General features: G+C 56.0%; 2 protein-coding genes across 4 annotated transcripts in view; both read left to right on the plus strand.

The window, feature by feature from the left end:
* Positions 1-16,224, plus strand: part of HSPG2 (heparan sulfate proteoglycan 2) — a 172,606-nt gene that overhangs the window by 100,538 nt on the left and 55,844 nt on the right. For all 3 annotated transcript variants that reach the window (XM_074305959.1, XM_074305960.1, XM_074305961.1), the window contains 15 exons: positions 654-703; positions 873-985; positions 1,703-1,843; positions 2,208-2,399; positions 7,530-7,622; positions 8,096-8,176; positions 8,525-8,755; positions 12,380-12,493; positions 13,048-13,175; positions 13,443-13,529; positions 13,849-13,907; positions 14,166-14,333; positions 14,526-14,636; positions 15,377-15,477; positions 15,570-15,750. In XM_074305959.1, coding sequence (XP_074162060.1) covers positions 654-703; positions 873-985; positions 1,703-1,843; positions 2,208-2,399; positions 7,530-7,622; positions 8,096-8,176; positions 8,525-8,755; positions 12,380-12,493; positions 13,048-13,175; positions 13,443-13,529; positions 13,849-13,907; positions 14,166-14,333; positions 14,526-14,636; positions 15,377-15,477; positions 15,570-15,750 — 1,850 coding nt within the window. The remainder of the gene's footprint in view (positions 1-653; positions 704-872; positions 986-1,702; positions 1,844-2,207; positions 2,400-7,529; positions 7,623-8,095; positions 8,177-8,524; positions 8,756-12,379; positions 12,494-13,047; positions 13,176-13,442; positions 13,530-13,848; positions 13,908-14,165; positions 14,334-14,525; positions 14,637-15,376; positions 15,478-15,569; positions 15,751-16,224) is intronic.
* On the plus strand, positions 2,409-6,973 carry LOC141564029 (uncharacterized). Its single transcript, XM_074305962.1, has 4 exons — positions 2,409-2,977; positions 3,425-3,526; positions 4,345-4,578; positions 5,025-6,973. The coding sequence occupies exons 1-4, from the start codon at positions 2,699-2,701 to the stop codon at positions 5,205-5,207; spliced, it is 798 nt and encodes a 265-aa protein (XP_074162063.1). The 5' UTR covers positions 2,409-2,698; the 3' UTR covers positions 5,208-6,973.

Consider the following 16,224-nt stretch of genomic DNA (forward strand, 5'->3'; position numbering starts at 1 on the left):
CCTGGATCTTGGATGTGGTCCTGACATTTTTTTAAGCATTTGATCTTGAAGCTTTAGGTTTTTCACTTATAAAATGAGGAGAGTAGATTTAATTTTTTTTTTCCTTAAAGAATATTGTTTTTTTTTTCTCTATTACATGTAAAAACCATTTTAAACATGCTTTTAAAAAATAATTCATCATTTTATTAAAAAATAATAGTTGGTGGGGCAGCTAGGTGGCGCAGTGGATAGAGCACCAGCCTTGAATTCAGGAGGACCCAAGTTCAAATTTGGTCTCAGACACTTAACATTTCCTGGCTGTGTGACCCTGGGCAAGTCACTTAACCCCAGCCTTAAAAAAAATAATAATAATAGTTGGTGTGGTGGCTAGAGCATCAGACTTGAGTTCAAATCTGGCCTCAGACACTTAACACTTCCTGGCTTTGTGACCCTTAACCCCAGTTGCCTCCACAAAAAATTAATAAATAGTAAATAGAGCATTTTCTGATTTATGAGGTATAAAATGCTCACTCAGAAATAATCGGCTCTTTGAGCTGATTTGAGTGACTTGTGATTTCAGCACACCCCTGACCCCATGAAATCACAGATGGAGAAAGTGCTTTATGAAGCTTAGCCCTAACGTTCATGGTTAATAAATTGATTGTCTCCCCCAGGTGTGCTCCTGGTTACCACGGCAATCCCAGCCTGGGCCAGCCCTGCCGAAGTGAGTGGGGTTTGTGGGACCAGAAAGGCAGAAGATTTGGGAGGTGGGGATGGGGGGGATTTGGCCACCGGGAGCCCTGGCATTCTGTCCCCAATGGGGGGGAGCAGCAGTGGGGCTGGCTGGAGCAGGGTGGGGAAGCGACCACTTTCCCTTCCTCCTCTTTCTGCAGGTGACGTCCCTGGCCCGCACCCCGGCCCCCACCCCGCTCCCGATGGCTGCAGGTGTGACCCAGAAGGCTCCATCAGCCCCCGGTGTGAAGCCACGGGGGAGTGTCGCTGCAAGGTAAGGAGTGAAGGGGGTTAGAAAAAGAGCTGGGAGGCTTGATTTCAGTTGGGGGGGGGGGACTGGTGACTACAATGTACAAAAAGTTAGAAAGAAGCATCAGTAAAGCATTTCGAATATGTAGAATAAAATAGAAAGCTCTGGGACTTGTCCAGCAGTCTTATGGTCCTTCCCAACTCCATCACTACACCCGGATGCCTCCCCACTGTGGTGCCCCCCCAAATCCAAACTGGCTGTAACTGCTTCATCTGCTCTCCTCATTTCTGCTCTTTATATCCTGAAATGTTTGTGTTTGTTGTGAATATTAAATTCGTAGTAAAAAAATTTAAATTAAAAAAAATCAGAGAGACCATTGAATGTGGGGCCCGAAGGCCCGGTGCCTTCAACAACTAGGTTGTGCTCTCTAGGTCTCAGTTTTCTCCTCTGTAAGGTGGGAGTGCTGCCTTCTGCCCCCGATGGGGAGAGTGCTCTTGAGTCTCTCTTTGCTGTGAGCTGCTCGTACAGCTCATGGCACTCTGGGGATACCTGACATCCCTGAGGGAGGCCGGCTGGCTCTGAGACCTGCAGCCACCGCCCACCCGGGGCCTTCACTTGGTTCTGGAGGAGAAGCTTAGTACTCCCTGGGGGGAAGAAGCTGAGGGGCTGCTGGGGTGGGAGGCTGAAAACCACAAAGGACCGCCAACCTCCATGTGGTCTGTGCCCGCCCTCTCCCCCCAGGCCAAAGTGGAGGGGCCCACCTGCAGCTCTTGCCGACCTCACCACTTCTACCTGAGCGCCTCCAACTCCGAAGGCTGCCTACCCTGTTTCTGTATGGGCGTCACCCAGCAGTGTGCCAGCACCTCCTACACCCGCCGCCTGGTACGGACTCCTCAGCGTGGCCCCCAGCCCCCCCGTGGCACGTGCTCTGCCCTCGGCCCCCTCCTCCAGGACTTCTTGAGCCCTCTTCTTCCTCGGGGACCTCACCCTTGTCTCCATGCCCCAGGACTCTTCTTGGCGTTCACCCCAGTGCCCAGCCTTAGCCCTGCTCAGTGCCCACCCCAGCATCCATCCCCTTGGCCAGTGCCATACTCTCCTTTTAGTGCTTACCCCCAGTGCCATCAGTGCTCCCCAGCACCCATTCCCTTGGTCTTTTTTGTGCCCATCCCAGTGCCAATACCACCCTCTCCTTTTAGTGCCCACCCCCAAGACCCCAAATGACAGCCTCTGCTTTCTCTCTTGCCAGATCTCAAGCCCCTTTGCTCCTGGCGACTTCCAAGATTTCGCACTGGTGAATCGGCAGCGAAGCAGCCGGGTGGCTAGGGGATTCATTGTGGAGCCAGTGCCCGAGGGCAGCCAGCTCTCCTTCAGCAACTTTGCCCAGCTGGGCCATGAGTCATTATACTGGGAGCTCCCCAAGCTCTACCAGGGAGACAAGGTAAGGGGGCCATAGCACCAAGGCGGACATGGGCGGCCCAGTTCCTGCTCTCAGAAGGGCTTGCGCTCACCATGCTGAGGGCAGTGCTGCTGCCAGGAACAGTGATGGAGATGGAGGAGGAGGCAGGTGATGAAGTGGAAGGCCTGCCTTTGAGCTGAGATGTTAGGGTGACCTGGATCCAAGTGGCTGCCAACCGGCCTGGGTTAGGGGAATGCCACCTGGCTGTGCCCAATGCCAGGATGGGCACAGAAAGCAACAAAGAAGGGGTAGGTCCTGGTTCTTGAGGGCTCGAGACCACAATGGGCTTCTCCCCTTCTGCCTCCCAGTGGATTGGCCACAGTCATGCCTCCTGTCCAGACAAGGAGCCTTATCTCTTCGTTCCCCCTTTATTTGCCCTGGTAGCTCTTGTCTCCTTCCATTTCTCTGACTCTGTCCCTGCTGCCATCTTCACCCTGCATCTCTCTTCCCTTGTCCCTCGGTGCTCTTCATGTCTCTGGGTCTCTCCTGTTTCTCTTTATGCTGGTACCCTGTGCTGCCAGAGGGAAGCTCTCTTTGCCCGGCTACGGCAGGCCCATCAGGTATGAGCCACAGGGCACAGTAGGGCATGCTCCTGGTGTGCATTTGGGTGTCTGCTCTTCCTTCAGCCCAGCTTGCAGTGCAGATTCAAAGGGGTTGTGTGCCCTGTGGGGGCCCAGGATGGTGCCCATGGGGGCTTGCCCATTATGGACCCAGCCAGGCTGGTACAGGCCAGGGCCCCACAGGCCAAGCCATGAGCCTTCCTGTAGTTACTCTGTGGTTTGGGCTCCAGTACCAAGCGTGGGTTGGCAGGAAAAGGTGACCTCGGCATCACCCCACATTACCGGGTCACTGGCATGGACTCTTGAGTCACCTGGAGCTCACTTTCCATGTGCCAAGCTCAGAGATGAGAAACTGGGACTCATAAAAAGGATAGGGACTTCCACTGGCAGACACCTAGGGGAGGGGGTTCTGGTGCCGGGGTACTGACCCACGATCCATCCTATCAGAACCGCACATCCTTCTCAGAGGAGCAGCTGCGTGAGGCTGTGGCAACTGGGAAGATCCTGGGGCCCCCTGTGGGCAAGGGCCGGGCAGCCCGGGCACCCCAGGTAACCATGTGTCTGCAGTGCCAGGGCCCCGATGAGAAGGCCAAAGATCAGAAGCAAGTGCTGCTGGAAACAAGGACACAGACTCAGTCTGTGCCCACTTTCCCCCATTCTGGCATTGGTCTATGCCATCATTGGCTGACCATTCATGACACCCTTTGGAATATCTCCCAGAGTGAGAAGGCCGTGGGCACCAGGGTAGCAAGTTCTTGCCCTCCCCATATCCCTGAGTGCCCCCTGTGCCCATGCCCAGTCCCTTTGGAAGGCTTCCCCCTCCTTTGCCCATCTGGTTCTCCTTTTCTACCCATAAAGCCACTAAGCATGTCTTCCTTGGATGGTCCTGATCCCTTCTCCCAGTTAGCAACCCTAGGGGGTGAGCAATAGGTTAGTCCCACGCCGCTGAGCCTTTGTGTAACCTGGAGGCTTGGCACTGGAGGGTGGCACCAGAAAGGCAGATCCAGACTGTGGGCGAGAGTGGAAAAGGAGCTTCTAAGTCTTCCTGATTTTTGCAAACTTCTGTTTCTTGTTTTCTTTCCTTCCTCCCTCTCTCCCTTCCTTCTTCCTTTCTTCCCTTCTTCTTTTCCTTCTTTCCTTCCTTCTTTCTTTGCCTTCTTCCTTCCCTTTTTCTCCCTCATTCCCTCCTTTCATTCCTTTCTTCTTGCTTTCCTGTCTTCCTTCTCTCCCTCCATTCCCTCCCTCCCTCTTCCCTTTCCTTCCTTTCTTTCTTCATCCCTCCTCCTTTCTCTCCCTTCCTTTTCCATTTCCCTCCTTTCTCATCACTTCTCCATCCCTTTTCTCCTCCCTTCCCACCTGCATTCCAGGTGGATGAGGCTCAAAGGCGGATGGATGCAGAGATCTGGCAGCTCCTCTCCAGCTTTGCTGCTCCTCCACCACCCCGTGGCCCAGGCCACATAGGCCCTGAGTCTGCCGCCTCCCTAAGGGCAGCTCCTCCTCCTTCTTCTTCCTCTTCCTCTTCATCCTTCTCTCAAGTGGCTTCCCTCTCTTCCCCTGCAACCCCTGGTTCTGGCACCCCTGCCAGGCTAGCTGGCTCTCAGGTAAGTGGCCAGGTATAAGAGCCGAGCTGGGTCCTCAGGGATTCTCCCCAGCCCTGATCCTTCCCTCCTCCTCACCCCTCCATCCACCATTGCCTGTGTAGTTCCAAGCCTCCAGGCTGGATCACCCCTCCCAGTACAGTGGCTCTGTCCTATCCCACTTCTGCTTGGGCTGAGATGGCCACTTAGTGACCAGGCCCTCGCCCAGACACTCAGGGACATCCTGACACCTCTCACCATCCCTTGGGATCTCAGAGGTGTTTGCCACTAACCCTGCCTAGTCTTTGTCCCAAGGATCTGAGCCTTGGGAGTTCATAGTGATAATAATTTCCTCTGCCTGTAGTTTGGGCTTCTGACTCTCCCTGAATCCAGTAATGGAACTGCCCCGTCCTTCTCCCTTCCTTCCTATTTTTCCGGAGTCTCACTGTTCTTTCCACCTTCTGTCCTAGTTTTCTCTTGCCCACAAGGCCTTCTCTCAACCTCCTGAAAGAGTCTATTATTGGCAGCTGCCTAGAATCTTCCTTGGGGACAAGGTAATGGGAGCTGGGGGGCAGGAAGATGCAAGGATCTATGGTTCCAAGGCCTTGTGCGTGATGGAAGCGCCCAGGACCCTGGGAGGGCAATACAACTAGGCAGCCTGTGGTAGAGCCTGGCTTTCATACCTCCCGGTTTTTCTCTCTGCTTATTCTATCATCCTTTGCTGGCTACTCCCAGAGACCTCAGATATGGCTCCTTCAGTCTGGGCCTGGCCTGGCTCAAACACCCAAATTTGCCATTCAGTCAAAGTTGGTTTTCTAAAAGGGGCTCTGCCTGCCATGAGAACCAGGGCCTTGAAATCCTAGGCTTCTAAAAGGGGCTCTGACCCCTGTGAGAACCAGGGCCCTGAGATCCTAGACAAACCCCAACAAAGAAGCCACTGGCCTCCCCTCTGGAAATGGAGGGCTGGCCCACAGGGAGTGGGGACCCCCGCCAGGATCAATGGGCCCAGTGAGCACCTCTTCCTTCTCCAGCAGCACCCAGACCTCATGTCTAGTGACTGTAGGCTATAACATCAGTGCTGGGGGCCTGAGGGCTGAAGGAGCCCAGTTGGGCTTGGTTAGCTGGGGTCTCTGGACCCTGACAGGCAGGGAAACAAGTCATCATGGGACACAATGACAGGTGGCAGCAGGGATGGGGAGGAAGGGAAGACCTGCCAAGGCAAGAGCACCCTCAGAAAGCCCAGCAAGCCCCCTCATCACCGTCAAGCACGACTTTCTTGAGTCCCTGCTGTGTGTAGGGCTTGGTGACATGAGTTTGACAGGGATAAGACATGGTCACTACTCAGAGAGCTCCTGTCAAAGGGAGGGCCGCGGATTTGTCCTTTGAAATTCTGTGTCCTCCTGTGAGTGAGACTTCCAAAAGGATGGGAGCCTGGCTTATACAAACTGAGGACACCCTCCATCCCACAACAGGCCCCCTATCCCTCCTGTTCCTAAACTGCTTCACACCAGCCCCGGCTCTCTGCACCTGGACAACATAATGAATCCTTCCTCAGTCGCAGGGAGGGGGGGAGATCTAGAGCTGGGAAGAGAGCTTGGGGAGATCATCCAATCCAGGGCCGCCAGCCCTGCCACTGTTCTACACACTGGACTGAACGGAGCCAACGGCACCAGCACAAGTAGGCTCAGAGAGCAGGGGGCAGGACAGACAGGCTTGTAGGAGCCCCTTAGAACCATGAAAGATCCTCCTCAGCTGGGAGCTCCAGGAGGCTCCTCGGAGGAGGAGGTGGAAGGAAAGATTGGGAGGATTTAGACAAGGAAAAGCAGATTGGGGTGACGTCCAAGAGCCATCCATTTTTTCACAAGCCATTCATGAGAAACCTGTGAATAGAGGGATGGCTTCAGAGTTAGGAAGCTCCTCTCTAACACATCCTGGCCATGCAACCTGGCCCGGGTCACTGAGGCAGACCCACCTTGGTGAGAGGATATTCCATAGGAGCAGGCTCCTCCAATCCGTGAAGTCACATGTTCATTATTTTTTTAAATGTGGAAAACACAGGAGTGGGTGGGTTCTGAGAGAGAGACAGAATTAAGACAAGATGCTGACTGAAGGGAGTTACAGCTGAGCAGAAGGGAGACTACATACCCACAAGTAGCACGCACTAAATAGGCTCGGTTTTAAAAATATACAATTTAAGGATGATAAATAGTCTGTGTCTCCCAGCTGGAGTAGGTAAGGTTGATAAAGTTATTAAGCAAGATTAGTTGATGTAAATGTGAATTATTCCGAGTATGTGTTTTCATTTGGCTGGAGAGCATCCTTTCTGACTGGGAGGATCATGGGAGGCTTTGAGGAAGGTCTTAAGATGGACAAGATTAATTAATAGTAACAGGAGCTTATTTGCTGTCTAGAGAAAGGGAAGGAGACAAAATTTGGAACACAAAGCTTGCAAGGGTGAATGTTGAAAATTATCTTTGCAAGTATTTTGAAAATCAAAAAAAATACATACAAAGATAATTTTCAACATTCACCCTTGCAAAACCTTGTGTTCCAAATTTTGTCTCCTTCCCTTCTTTTCTATCCCCTCCCCTAGACAGCAAATAATTCAATATAGGTTAAACAAATGCAATTTTTCTATACATATTTCCACATTTATTATGCTTTTGCATGTATTTTGAAAATAAAATGTAATTATTAAAAATTTTACAATTTAAAAATTGTTATTGGAGTTATAGATGGGGGACGGTTGAGCATGACCCCAAGGTTAACTTGGACTGGATTTCCTGCTAAGGGGAGATCCATCCTGTGTCCTCTGGCACTGACCCTCAGGATTCAGCCTCCTTGGGGGGATGGTAGTGTGGCCCTTGCCCCCCCCTGCTCCATGTGTCCTTTTCCAGTTCTCCCTGCCTGAGGAATCAGAGTTGGGGAGGGGTCAGAGCAGAGCTGGTGACGACCCTAGGCTTGGTTCCCTACAGGTGGACGCCTATGGTGGGAAGCTCCGATACACTCTGTCCTACACAGCTGGAGCACAGGGCAGCCCCCTCTCTGATCCCGATGTGCAGATCACGGTGAGCTTTCTCTGAGGGAGGCCTTAGGGGGAAGGGGGCAGCCTGGTGGGGATTGGGGGAGGGGGAGTAGGGCTCTACTGAAGTCTCTTCTCCCAGCACTCCTGCTCTGGGAACGCTGACCCTGCTGTGTAGAATGGGGTTCTGGGTCACGCCATGGGCTCAGGGCAGAAATTCCTTCTGTGCTCACTCAGGGAGAGTGGTGAACAAGGACCGTCGTTACTGGACGGCAGCCGGCACTGGGAGAGCCATTTTTGTTCCCTCCCGGCCCCCTGGCCTGGGAGTCCCGAGCTGCCCAGCTCTGCCATTTTGCCCCCTGGATGATCTTGGCAAAATCACTCCAGTGTTCTGTGCCTCCATTTTTTCATTTATAAACTAAGGAGTCATACTTGCCCCACTGCCTTGTAGGAGCTTTGAGAGGTAGAGGATGGAAAGTGTCCAGTATGTAGTCCATGAAGGATGGTTTTTCTTGACAGGGGAACGACATCACTCTAGTAGCCACCCAACCAGAGCTGCAAGGCCGGGAAAGGAAGAACTTCGAAATAATGTTCAGAGAGGTACTGTGGGCTGGCCTGACCTTGTCTGGGGGGCCCAAACCCCGGCTCTGGCCCCTTACCCCGACTCCAGCCACGATGTCAGCCATGATCTACGACCATGTCCCCAGTTCAGAATGTGATCTAAACTAGGGTGCCCTGCTTCCGACCAAGCCTGACTGACCCCAAGGCTAAACCGAACTCTGAGCAGTCCCAACTTTGACCCCACGCCTAATTGTGGCTCAGCCCTAATTGTGCCATCCTGAGCCAGCATCATGGGCCTTGGGGCCAGGCCAAGGGGGACAAGGGCCAGATCGGGGGAGGGGAGAATCTTCATCACCTCCACTCACAGCCCTTCTTCCCCCAAACCAGCAATTCTGGAGGAGGCTGGACGGGCAGCTGGCCACGCGAGAGCACTTGATGATGGTGCTGGCCGACCTGGACGAGATCCTGGTCCGGGCCACCTTCTCCTCGGTCCCTCTGGCAGCCAGCATTGGTGCTGTCAGCATGGAGAGAGCCCTGCCGGGCCCTGCAGTCGGGCCCCGGGCCCTGGAAGTAGAGGAATGCCGCTGTCCCCCTGGCTACCGGGGCCTCTCCTGCCAGGTGAGAGCAGAAGCAGCGCGGGGAGTCACAGACATGGCTCGGCTCTGACCTGGGGCTGTTCACTAAATACCCACCAGAGGCACGTTCCTTTGTACATCCTCAGGAGGGGGGATCAGTAAAGGGTCAGGAGGGGGTCAAGGGCAAGTGCAGCTTCTGGGTTAAGGGCCCTCCCAGCTCTGACATCCCAGGTTCTAAGAGCCCTCCCATCTCTGATCTCCTGGGTTCTAAGGGCCCTCCCAGCTCTGACATCCCAGGTTCTAAGGGCCCTCCCAGCTCTGACATCCTGGGTTCTAAGGGCCCTCCCAGCTCTGATCTCCCGGGTTCTAAGGGCCCTCCCAGCTCTGATATCCTGGGTTCTAAGGGCCCTCCCAGCTCTGACCTCCCAGGTTCTAAGAGCCCTCCCAGCTCTGACCTCCCAGGTTCTAAGGGCCCTCCCAGCTCTGACATCCTGGGTTCTAAGGGCCCTCCCAGCTCTGATCTCCCGGGTTCTAAGGGCCCTCCCAGCTCTGATATCCTGGGTTCTAAGGGCCCTCCCAGCTCTGACATCCCAGGTTCTAAGGGCCCTCCCAGCTCTGACATCCTGAGTTCTAAGGGCCCTCCCAGCTCTGATCTCCCGGGTTCTAAGGGCCCTCCCAGCTCTGATATCCTGGGTTCTAAGGGCCCTCCCAGCTCTGACCTCCCAGGTTCTAAGAGCCCTCCCAGCTCTGACCTCCCAGGTTCTAAGGGCCCTCCCAGCTCTGACCTCCTGGGTTCTAAGGGCCCTCCCAGCTCTGACCTCCTGGGTTCTAAGGGCCCTCCCAGCTCTGACCTCCTGGGTTCTAAGGGCCCTCCCAGCTCTGACCTCCCGGGTTCTAAGGGCCCTCCCAGCTCTGACCTCCCGGGTTCTAAGGGCCCTCCCAGCTCTGATCTCCTGGGTTCTAAGGCCCTCCCAGCTCTGACCTCCCGGGTTCTAAGGGCCCTCCCAGCTCTGACATCCCAGGTTCTAAGAGCCCTCCCAGCTCTGACCTCCCGGGTTCTAAGGGCCCTCCCAGCTCTGACCTCCTGGGTTCTAAGGGCCCTCCCAGCTCTGACCTCCTGGGTTCTAAGGGCCCTCCCAGCTCTGACCTCCCGGGTTTTAAGGCCCTCCCAGCTCTGACCTCCTGGGTTCTAAGGGCCCTCCCAGCTCTGATCTCCCGGGTTCTAAGGGCCCTCCCAGCTCTGACCTCCTGGGTTCTAAGGGCCCTCCCAGCTCTGACCTCCTGGGTTCTAAGGGCCCTCCCAGCTCTGACCTCCTGGGTTCTAAGGGCCCTCCCAGCTCTGACATCCCGGGTTCTAAGAGCCCTCCCAGCTCTGACCTCCCGGGTTCTAAGGGCCCTCCCAGCTCTGACCTCCTGGGTTCTAAGGGCCCTCCCAGCTCTGACCTCCCGGGTTCTAAGGGCCCTCCCAGCTCTGACCTCCCGGGTTCTAAGGGCCCTCCCAGCTCTGACCTCCCGGGTTCTAAGAGCCCTCCCAGCTCTGATCTCCCGGGTTCTAAGGGCCCTCCCAGCTCTTACATCCCAGGTTCTAAGGGCCCTCCCAGCTCTGATCTCCCGGGTTCTAAGGGCCCTCCCAGCTCTGATCTCCCGGGTTCTAAGGGCCCTCCCAGCTCTGATATCCTGGGTTCTAAGGGCCCTCCCAGCTCTGACCTCCTGGGTTCTAAGGGCCCTCCCAGCTCTGATCTCCCGGGTTCTAAGGGCCCTCCCAGCTCTGACATCCCAGGTTCTAAGAGCCCTCCCAGCTCTGACCTCCCGGGTTCTAAGGGCCCTCCCAGCTCTGACCTCCCGGGTTCTAAGGGCCCTCCCAGCTCTGACCTCCTGGGTTCTAAGGGCCCTCCCAGCTCTGACCTCCTGGGTTCTAAGGGCCCTCCCAGCTCTGACCTCCTGGGTTCTAAGGGCCCTCCCAGCTCTGACCTCCCGGGTTTTAAGGCCCTCCCAGCTCTGACATCCCGGGTTCTAAGGGCCCTCCCAGCTCTAATCTCCCGGGTTCTAAGGGCCCTCCCAGCTCTGATCTCCCGGGTTCTAAGGGCCCTCCCAGCTCTGACCTCCTGGGTTCTAAGGGCCCTCCCAGCTCTGACCTCCTGGGTTCTAAGGGCCCTCCCAGCTCTGACCTCCTGGGTTCTAAGGGCCCTCCCAGCTCTGACATCCCGGGTTCTAAGAGCCCTCCCAGCTCTGACCTCCCGGGTTCTAAGGGCCCTCCCAGCTCTGACCTCCTGGGTTCTAAGGGCCCTCCCAGCTCTGACCTCCTGGGTTCTAAGGGCCCTCCCAGCTCTGACCTCCCGGGTTCTAAGGGCCCTCCCAGCTCTGACCTCCCGGGTTCTAAGAGCCCTCCCAGCTCTGATCTCCCGGGTTCTAAGAGCCCTCCCAGCTCTGACATCCCGGGTTCTAAGGGCCCTCCCAGCTCTGACATCCCAGGTTCTAAGGGCCCTCCCAGCTCTGATCTCCCGGGTTCTAAGGGCCCTCCCAGCTCTGATCTCCCGGGTTCTAAGGGCCCTCCCAGCTCTGATATCCTGGGTTCTAAGGGCCCTCCCAGCTCTGACCTCCCGGGTTCTAAGGGCCCTCCCAGCTCTGACCTCCCGGGTTCTAAGGGCCCTCCCAGCTCTGATCTCCTGGGTTCTAAGGGCCCTCCCAGCTCTGACCTCCCAGGTTCTAAGGGCCCTCCCAGCTCTGATCTCCCGGGTTCTAAGGGCCCTCCCAGCTCTGACATCCCAGGTTCTAAGAGCCCTCCCAGCTCTGACCTCCCGGGTTCTAAGGGCCCTCCCAGCTCTGACCTCCCGGGTTCTAAGGGCCCTCCCAGCTCTGACCTCCCGGGTTCTAAGGGCCCTCCCAGCTCTGACCTCCCGGGTTCTAAGGGCCCTCCCAGCTCTGACCTCCCGGGTTCTAAGGGCCCTCCCAGCTCTGACCTCCTGGGTTCTAAGGGGCCTCCCAGCTCTGACCTCCTGGGTTCTAAGGGGCCTCCCAGCTCTGACATCCCGGGTTCTAAGAGCCCTCCCAGCTCTGACCTCCCGGGTTCTAAGAGCCCTCCCAGCTCTGACCTCCTGGGTTCTAAGGGCCCTCCCAGCTCTGATCTCCTGGGTTCTAAGAGCCCTCCCAGCTCTGACCTCCTGGGTTCTAAGGGCCCTCCCAGCTCTGACCTCCTGGGTTCTAAGGGGCCTCCCAGCTCTGACATCCCGGGTTCTAAGAGCCCTCCCAGCTCTGACCTCCCGGGTTCTAAGGGCCCTCCCAGCTCTGACCTCCTGGGTTCTAAGGGCCCTCCCAGCTCTGACCTCCTGGGTTCTAAGGGCCCTCCCAGCTCTGACCTCCCGGGTTCTAAGGGTCCTCCCAGCTCTGACCTCCTGGGTTCTAAGGGCCCTCCCATCTCTGACATCCCGGGTTCTAAGGGCCCTCCCAGCTCTGACAGCACTGTGACTTTTATAATTGTCTTTTTTAAAAATAGCCAGCAATTTGGGGTGAGAAGAGAGAAATTCCCTTGACCACACTTGTTGACTTTAAAATTCCCACATGAGATCCCAGTAAAGATGGCAATATCTTGGCTGGAGACCTCTGATTTCCTCCCCACCCAGAGCCTCCTTGTGGGAGCCTACCCTAGACCTTCCTATCTCCTTTCCAGGACTGTGCCTCCGGCTATACCCGAACAGGGAGTGGCCTCTACCTGGGCCATTGTGAGCTTTGCGAATGCAACGGGCACTCAGAGACCTGCCACCCAGAGACAGGGGCCTGCTCGGTGAGGAATGGGAGTTGGAAACAGGGGGAGGCAGTGTGGAAGGTCATTGAAGAATAGTGGGTACCACCTTGGGGGGAGCAGTTAATTTAATGTGTCAATGATTGGTGAGTAGTCGGTAGAGCAGGGTCCATATGGGGGAACTTCCCTGTAGGAGCTCTCTGTAAGGCTACATGGGGAGTGGCCATCCATAGGGAGGGGTTCACTGCGAGGGAGGATCCGCAAAGGGTTAAGGTTCCGACATGGATGAGCAGAGGATCAGTGCTTATGAGTTATTTTGGGATTCTGGTTAGCAGGTAAGAGGGGGACTTTGTTAGGAATCAGTGAGATGAGAGACATCAGTGAGGGGCGCATTGACTGAGGGGAGGACATCAGTGAGGGGCAAGGGGTCACTGCGGATATCAGTGAATGGGGGGTAAGCATGGAGGGTCGAATGGGGGCAGGGATCATGGAGGAGTGCATTGGGTAGCTTTGGGATGCACGAGAAGCCCCTTAGTGCCCAATCAGTGGGGCACGAGGGGCAGCCAAGCCAGAGCGTGATACCCCTGCATCCTCAGCAATGTCTGCACCACACGGCTGGCGAATTCTGTGAACTCTGTGCCCCTGGTTACTATGGCGATGCTACCGCAGGGACCCCTGAAGACTGCCAGCCCTGTGCCTGCCCGCTGACCAACCCTGAGAACATGTAGGTTGGCCTTGCCTAGTGCCCAGGGTTATGGGAAATCACCAATCAGCTCTCAGGCGGTCAGCTTCCCCAGGCCGAAATGACTAGGAGTTGCCTCTGACAAGTGGCCACCCCAGGGGCTGGGCAAGGTCTGGATGACTGGGAGGAAGGAGGGAGGAAGGGGGACTGGCCCCAGGGGAAGGGGACATTCAGAAAAGGGAAAATGAGAGGAGTCCCCAAGAAAATAAGGGAGGACTCAAGGGTGACCTCTGGTCTCCTGGCCTTCAGGTTCTCCCGGACGTGTGAGAGCCTCGGCTCTGGGGGATACCGCTGCACGGCCTGCGAGCCTGGCTATGCCGGCCAGTACTGTGAACAGTAAGTCTGCTTATAGCTTGGGGCGGGGGTCCTTGGGGTGAGGGTCCGGGGAATGGCCAGAAGGAGAGTGGGAAGGGGGAAGGACATGAGAAACTGGAGGGAGTTTTAGGAAGGTCCCCCAGGAGTGGAAACAAGCCCGGTAATCTCAGCCATTTCTGCTCTCTGGTCTGAGTCGTCCTTTTCCCAAAAGAGGCCCTTGGGACCCCAGCCCAGGCCTGGGCAGGAGGCTGAACTCTGAATCCCCCTGCCCCCCAGCACCCCAGGGGCTACAGGCAGCCCTGATAGGGATGGCCTGATGAAGGTAGCATGTCTCCTGCAGGTGTGCCCCGGGCTATGTGGGCAACCCCAGTGTTCCTGGAGGCCGCTGCCAGCCTCAAGGTAAGTGGAGGACTGAAGATGGGGAGCTAGAGAGTGAAAGGCTTCTGGGAAGAGTGATTAGTGCCTTGGTATTGGGAATCCTGGATCAGGGGAGAATGAAGGAGAGATTTTCCTTTGGGAAGGACTCCAGCTCTGACATCCCAGGTTCTAAGGGCCCTTGGTCCCACAGACTTTGTGTTTAGAGACAGAAGTTAAAGCAGTGTTGTGGGGGGGAGGGTCACCAAGTTTGGTTGCTCCCCTGAACTTCCTTCTTTTCAGCAAACCAGGCCCTGCTGGCAGTTCAGGTCCACCCGGCCCGGAGCACGGTGCCCCAGGGGGGTTCTCACTCCCTTCGATGCCAGGTCACCGGGAGTCCCCCATTCTATTACTACTGGACCCGAGAAGATGGACGGTCTATTCCTAGCACCACCCAGCAGCGCCAGCAAGGTACTGACTGGATCTCATGATTCCCTAGTGGCCAGTGAGCGGGAATGGGATCCCCAGTTTCCCAATTCCCTGGAAACCGTCCCTACTCAGGGCCTTGTCCCCCATGGAAAGAACTGAGAAGAAGAGGGTGGGAATTCGGGGTGTGGGTCTTGGTCAAAGCCGTTCTGAGTGTCCCCACCGTCCTTCCCCCAGGCTCTGAGCTCCACTTCCCCAGCGTCCAGCCTTCCGACGCGGGCGTTTACATCTGTACTTGCCGCAACCTTTATCACGCCAATACCAGCAGGGCCGAGCTTCTAGTCACCGGTGAGCTCCCCTTGGCCCCCCCATTTCCTCCCTCCTCTCCTTCCTGTCGCCCTATAGTTCCAGTGGCTGGTGGCTGACATTTCTGTAGCTCTCACACTTTCCCTTTCACTCAGGCTGCGCCCCCCCCCCCCCCCCCCGCTTCTCTCTCCAAAGGTTAGAGTTAGGGTCCAGCTTTTGGTTGAATCGGGGGCTGAAATTAGGATCAGTTAGTGTTTGGATGAAGGAAAGGGATGGGAGCAGGTTTGGCCCTGGAACTGGAACCGGGCCAGGGCTGAGGTTTGGTATAGGGATAGGGCTCGGACCTGGGCCTGGGGCTGGGCTCTAATTAGAAATGGAGCTGGAATATAGGATATGATTGGGATATAGGGACTGTGGCTTGGGGCTAACATTGGGTCCTGGGGTTGGGGCTGGGCCAGGGCTGAGGCTGAGACCGGGGCTGGGGGGCTGGGGCTGAGTTTGAGCCAGGGCTGAGTTGGGGCTGGCATTGGGGGCTGGGACCAGGGTCAAGGTCAGGGCCAGGGTTGGAGCCAGGGCTGGGGCAGGAACAGGAGCTGGCATTGGGTGTTGGGGCCGGAGCCAGGACCAGGGCTGGGGGCGGCCTCAAGGCCTGGGGTTGGTGTATGGGATATAGTTAGCATCTGGGTCTGGGCCTGGATCTAGGACTGAGATTTGGGGCTAGGATTAGACCCAGGCTGGGGCTGGGCCAGGCAGTCCCTGCAGCTCTCTGTCTCTTCGCACAGAGGCACCCACCAAAGCTATCACAGTGACCGTGGAAGAGCAGACGAGCCAGAGCGTTCGAGTGGGAGCCGATGTCACCTTCATCTGCACAGCCAAGAGCAAGGTGAGGAGGGTGCTGGATCCATGTTGGAAGGATACATAAAGCACAAGAGATCCATATCACGGATCCCATTTGTCCTTTTCTGCCTCTCCTAGTCTCCCGCCTACACACTGGTGTGGACTCGCCTCCATAATGGGAAGCTGCCCCCACGAGCCATGGACTTCAATGGCATCCTGACCATCCGTGGTGTCCAGCCCAGCGACGCGGGCACCTATGTGTGCACTGGCTCCAACATGTTTGCCATGGACCAGGGCACCGCCATGCTGCATGTCCAGGGTACAGCCCACCCGCCCCCACCCCTTCCATGCCCTTCTCTCTCCCTGCCCACCCCTTCAAAACCCCTTTACCCCCAGCCTAGGTCCAGTCCCTATCTCTTCAATCTCTTCATTCTTAGCCTTTTAATGTGGTACACTTATCCAAAGACCTGGGTTCAAACCTCAAAACCCATTTTACCAGTGGGTAAAATAAGGGGGTTGGGCTAGGTAACCTTTGAGATAATTTTTAAGGGCAGCTAGGTGGTACAGTGAGTGGATAGAGCACCAGCCCTGGAATCAGGAGGACCTGAGTTCTAGTTCAGCCTCCAAACCTTACTAGCTGTATGAGACTGGGCAAGGCACTAAACCCCAATTCCAGAGAGAGAGAAGGGAGAGAAACAAAGACAGAACTTTTAGATCCACAATCCTATGATACTAAATAGGTAGTGGATAAAAAGTATTACATGGATTTCAATTATTGTTGTTAATGTTCTTT

Source organism: Sminthopsis crassicaudata, chromosome 3 (assembly GCF_048593235.1).
Source record: "Sminthopsis crassicaudata isolate SCR6 chromosome 3, ASM4859323v1, whole genome shotgun sequence".
NCBI classification, from domain to species: Eukaryota; Metazoa; Chordata; class Mammalia; order Dasyuromorphia; family Dasyuridae; genus Sminthopsis; species Sminthopsis crassicaudata.

What these genes read in the sequence shown, in the direction of transcription:
- LOC141564029 (XM_074305962.1), top strand. Translation starts at nt 2,699, where the DNA reads ATGGGCTTCTCCCCTTCTGCCTCCCAGTGGATTGGCCACAGTCATGCC. An exon ending in GGCTACGGCAGGCCCATCAG is followed by an intron (nt 2,978 to 3,424) that starts GTATGAGCCACA and finishes CCATCCTATCAG; the next exon opens with AACCGCACATCCTTCTCAGA. An exon ending in CCAGGCTAGCTGGCTCTCAG is followed by an intron (nt 4,579 to 5,024) that starts GTAAGTGGCCAG and finishes CTTCTGTCCTAG; the next exon opens with TTTTCTCTTGCCCACAAGGC.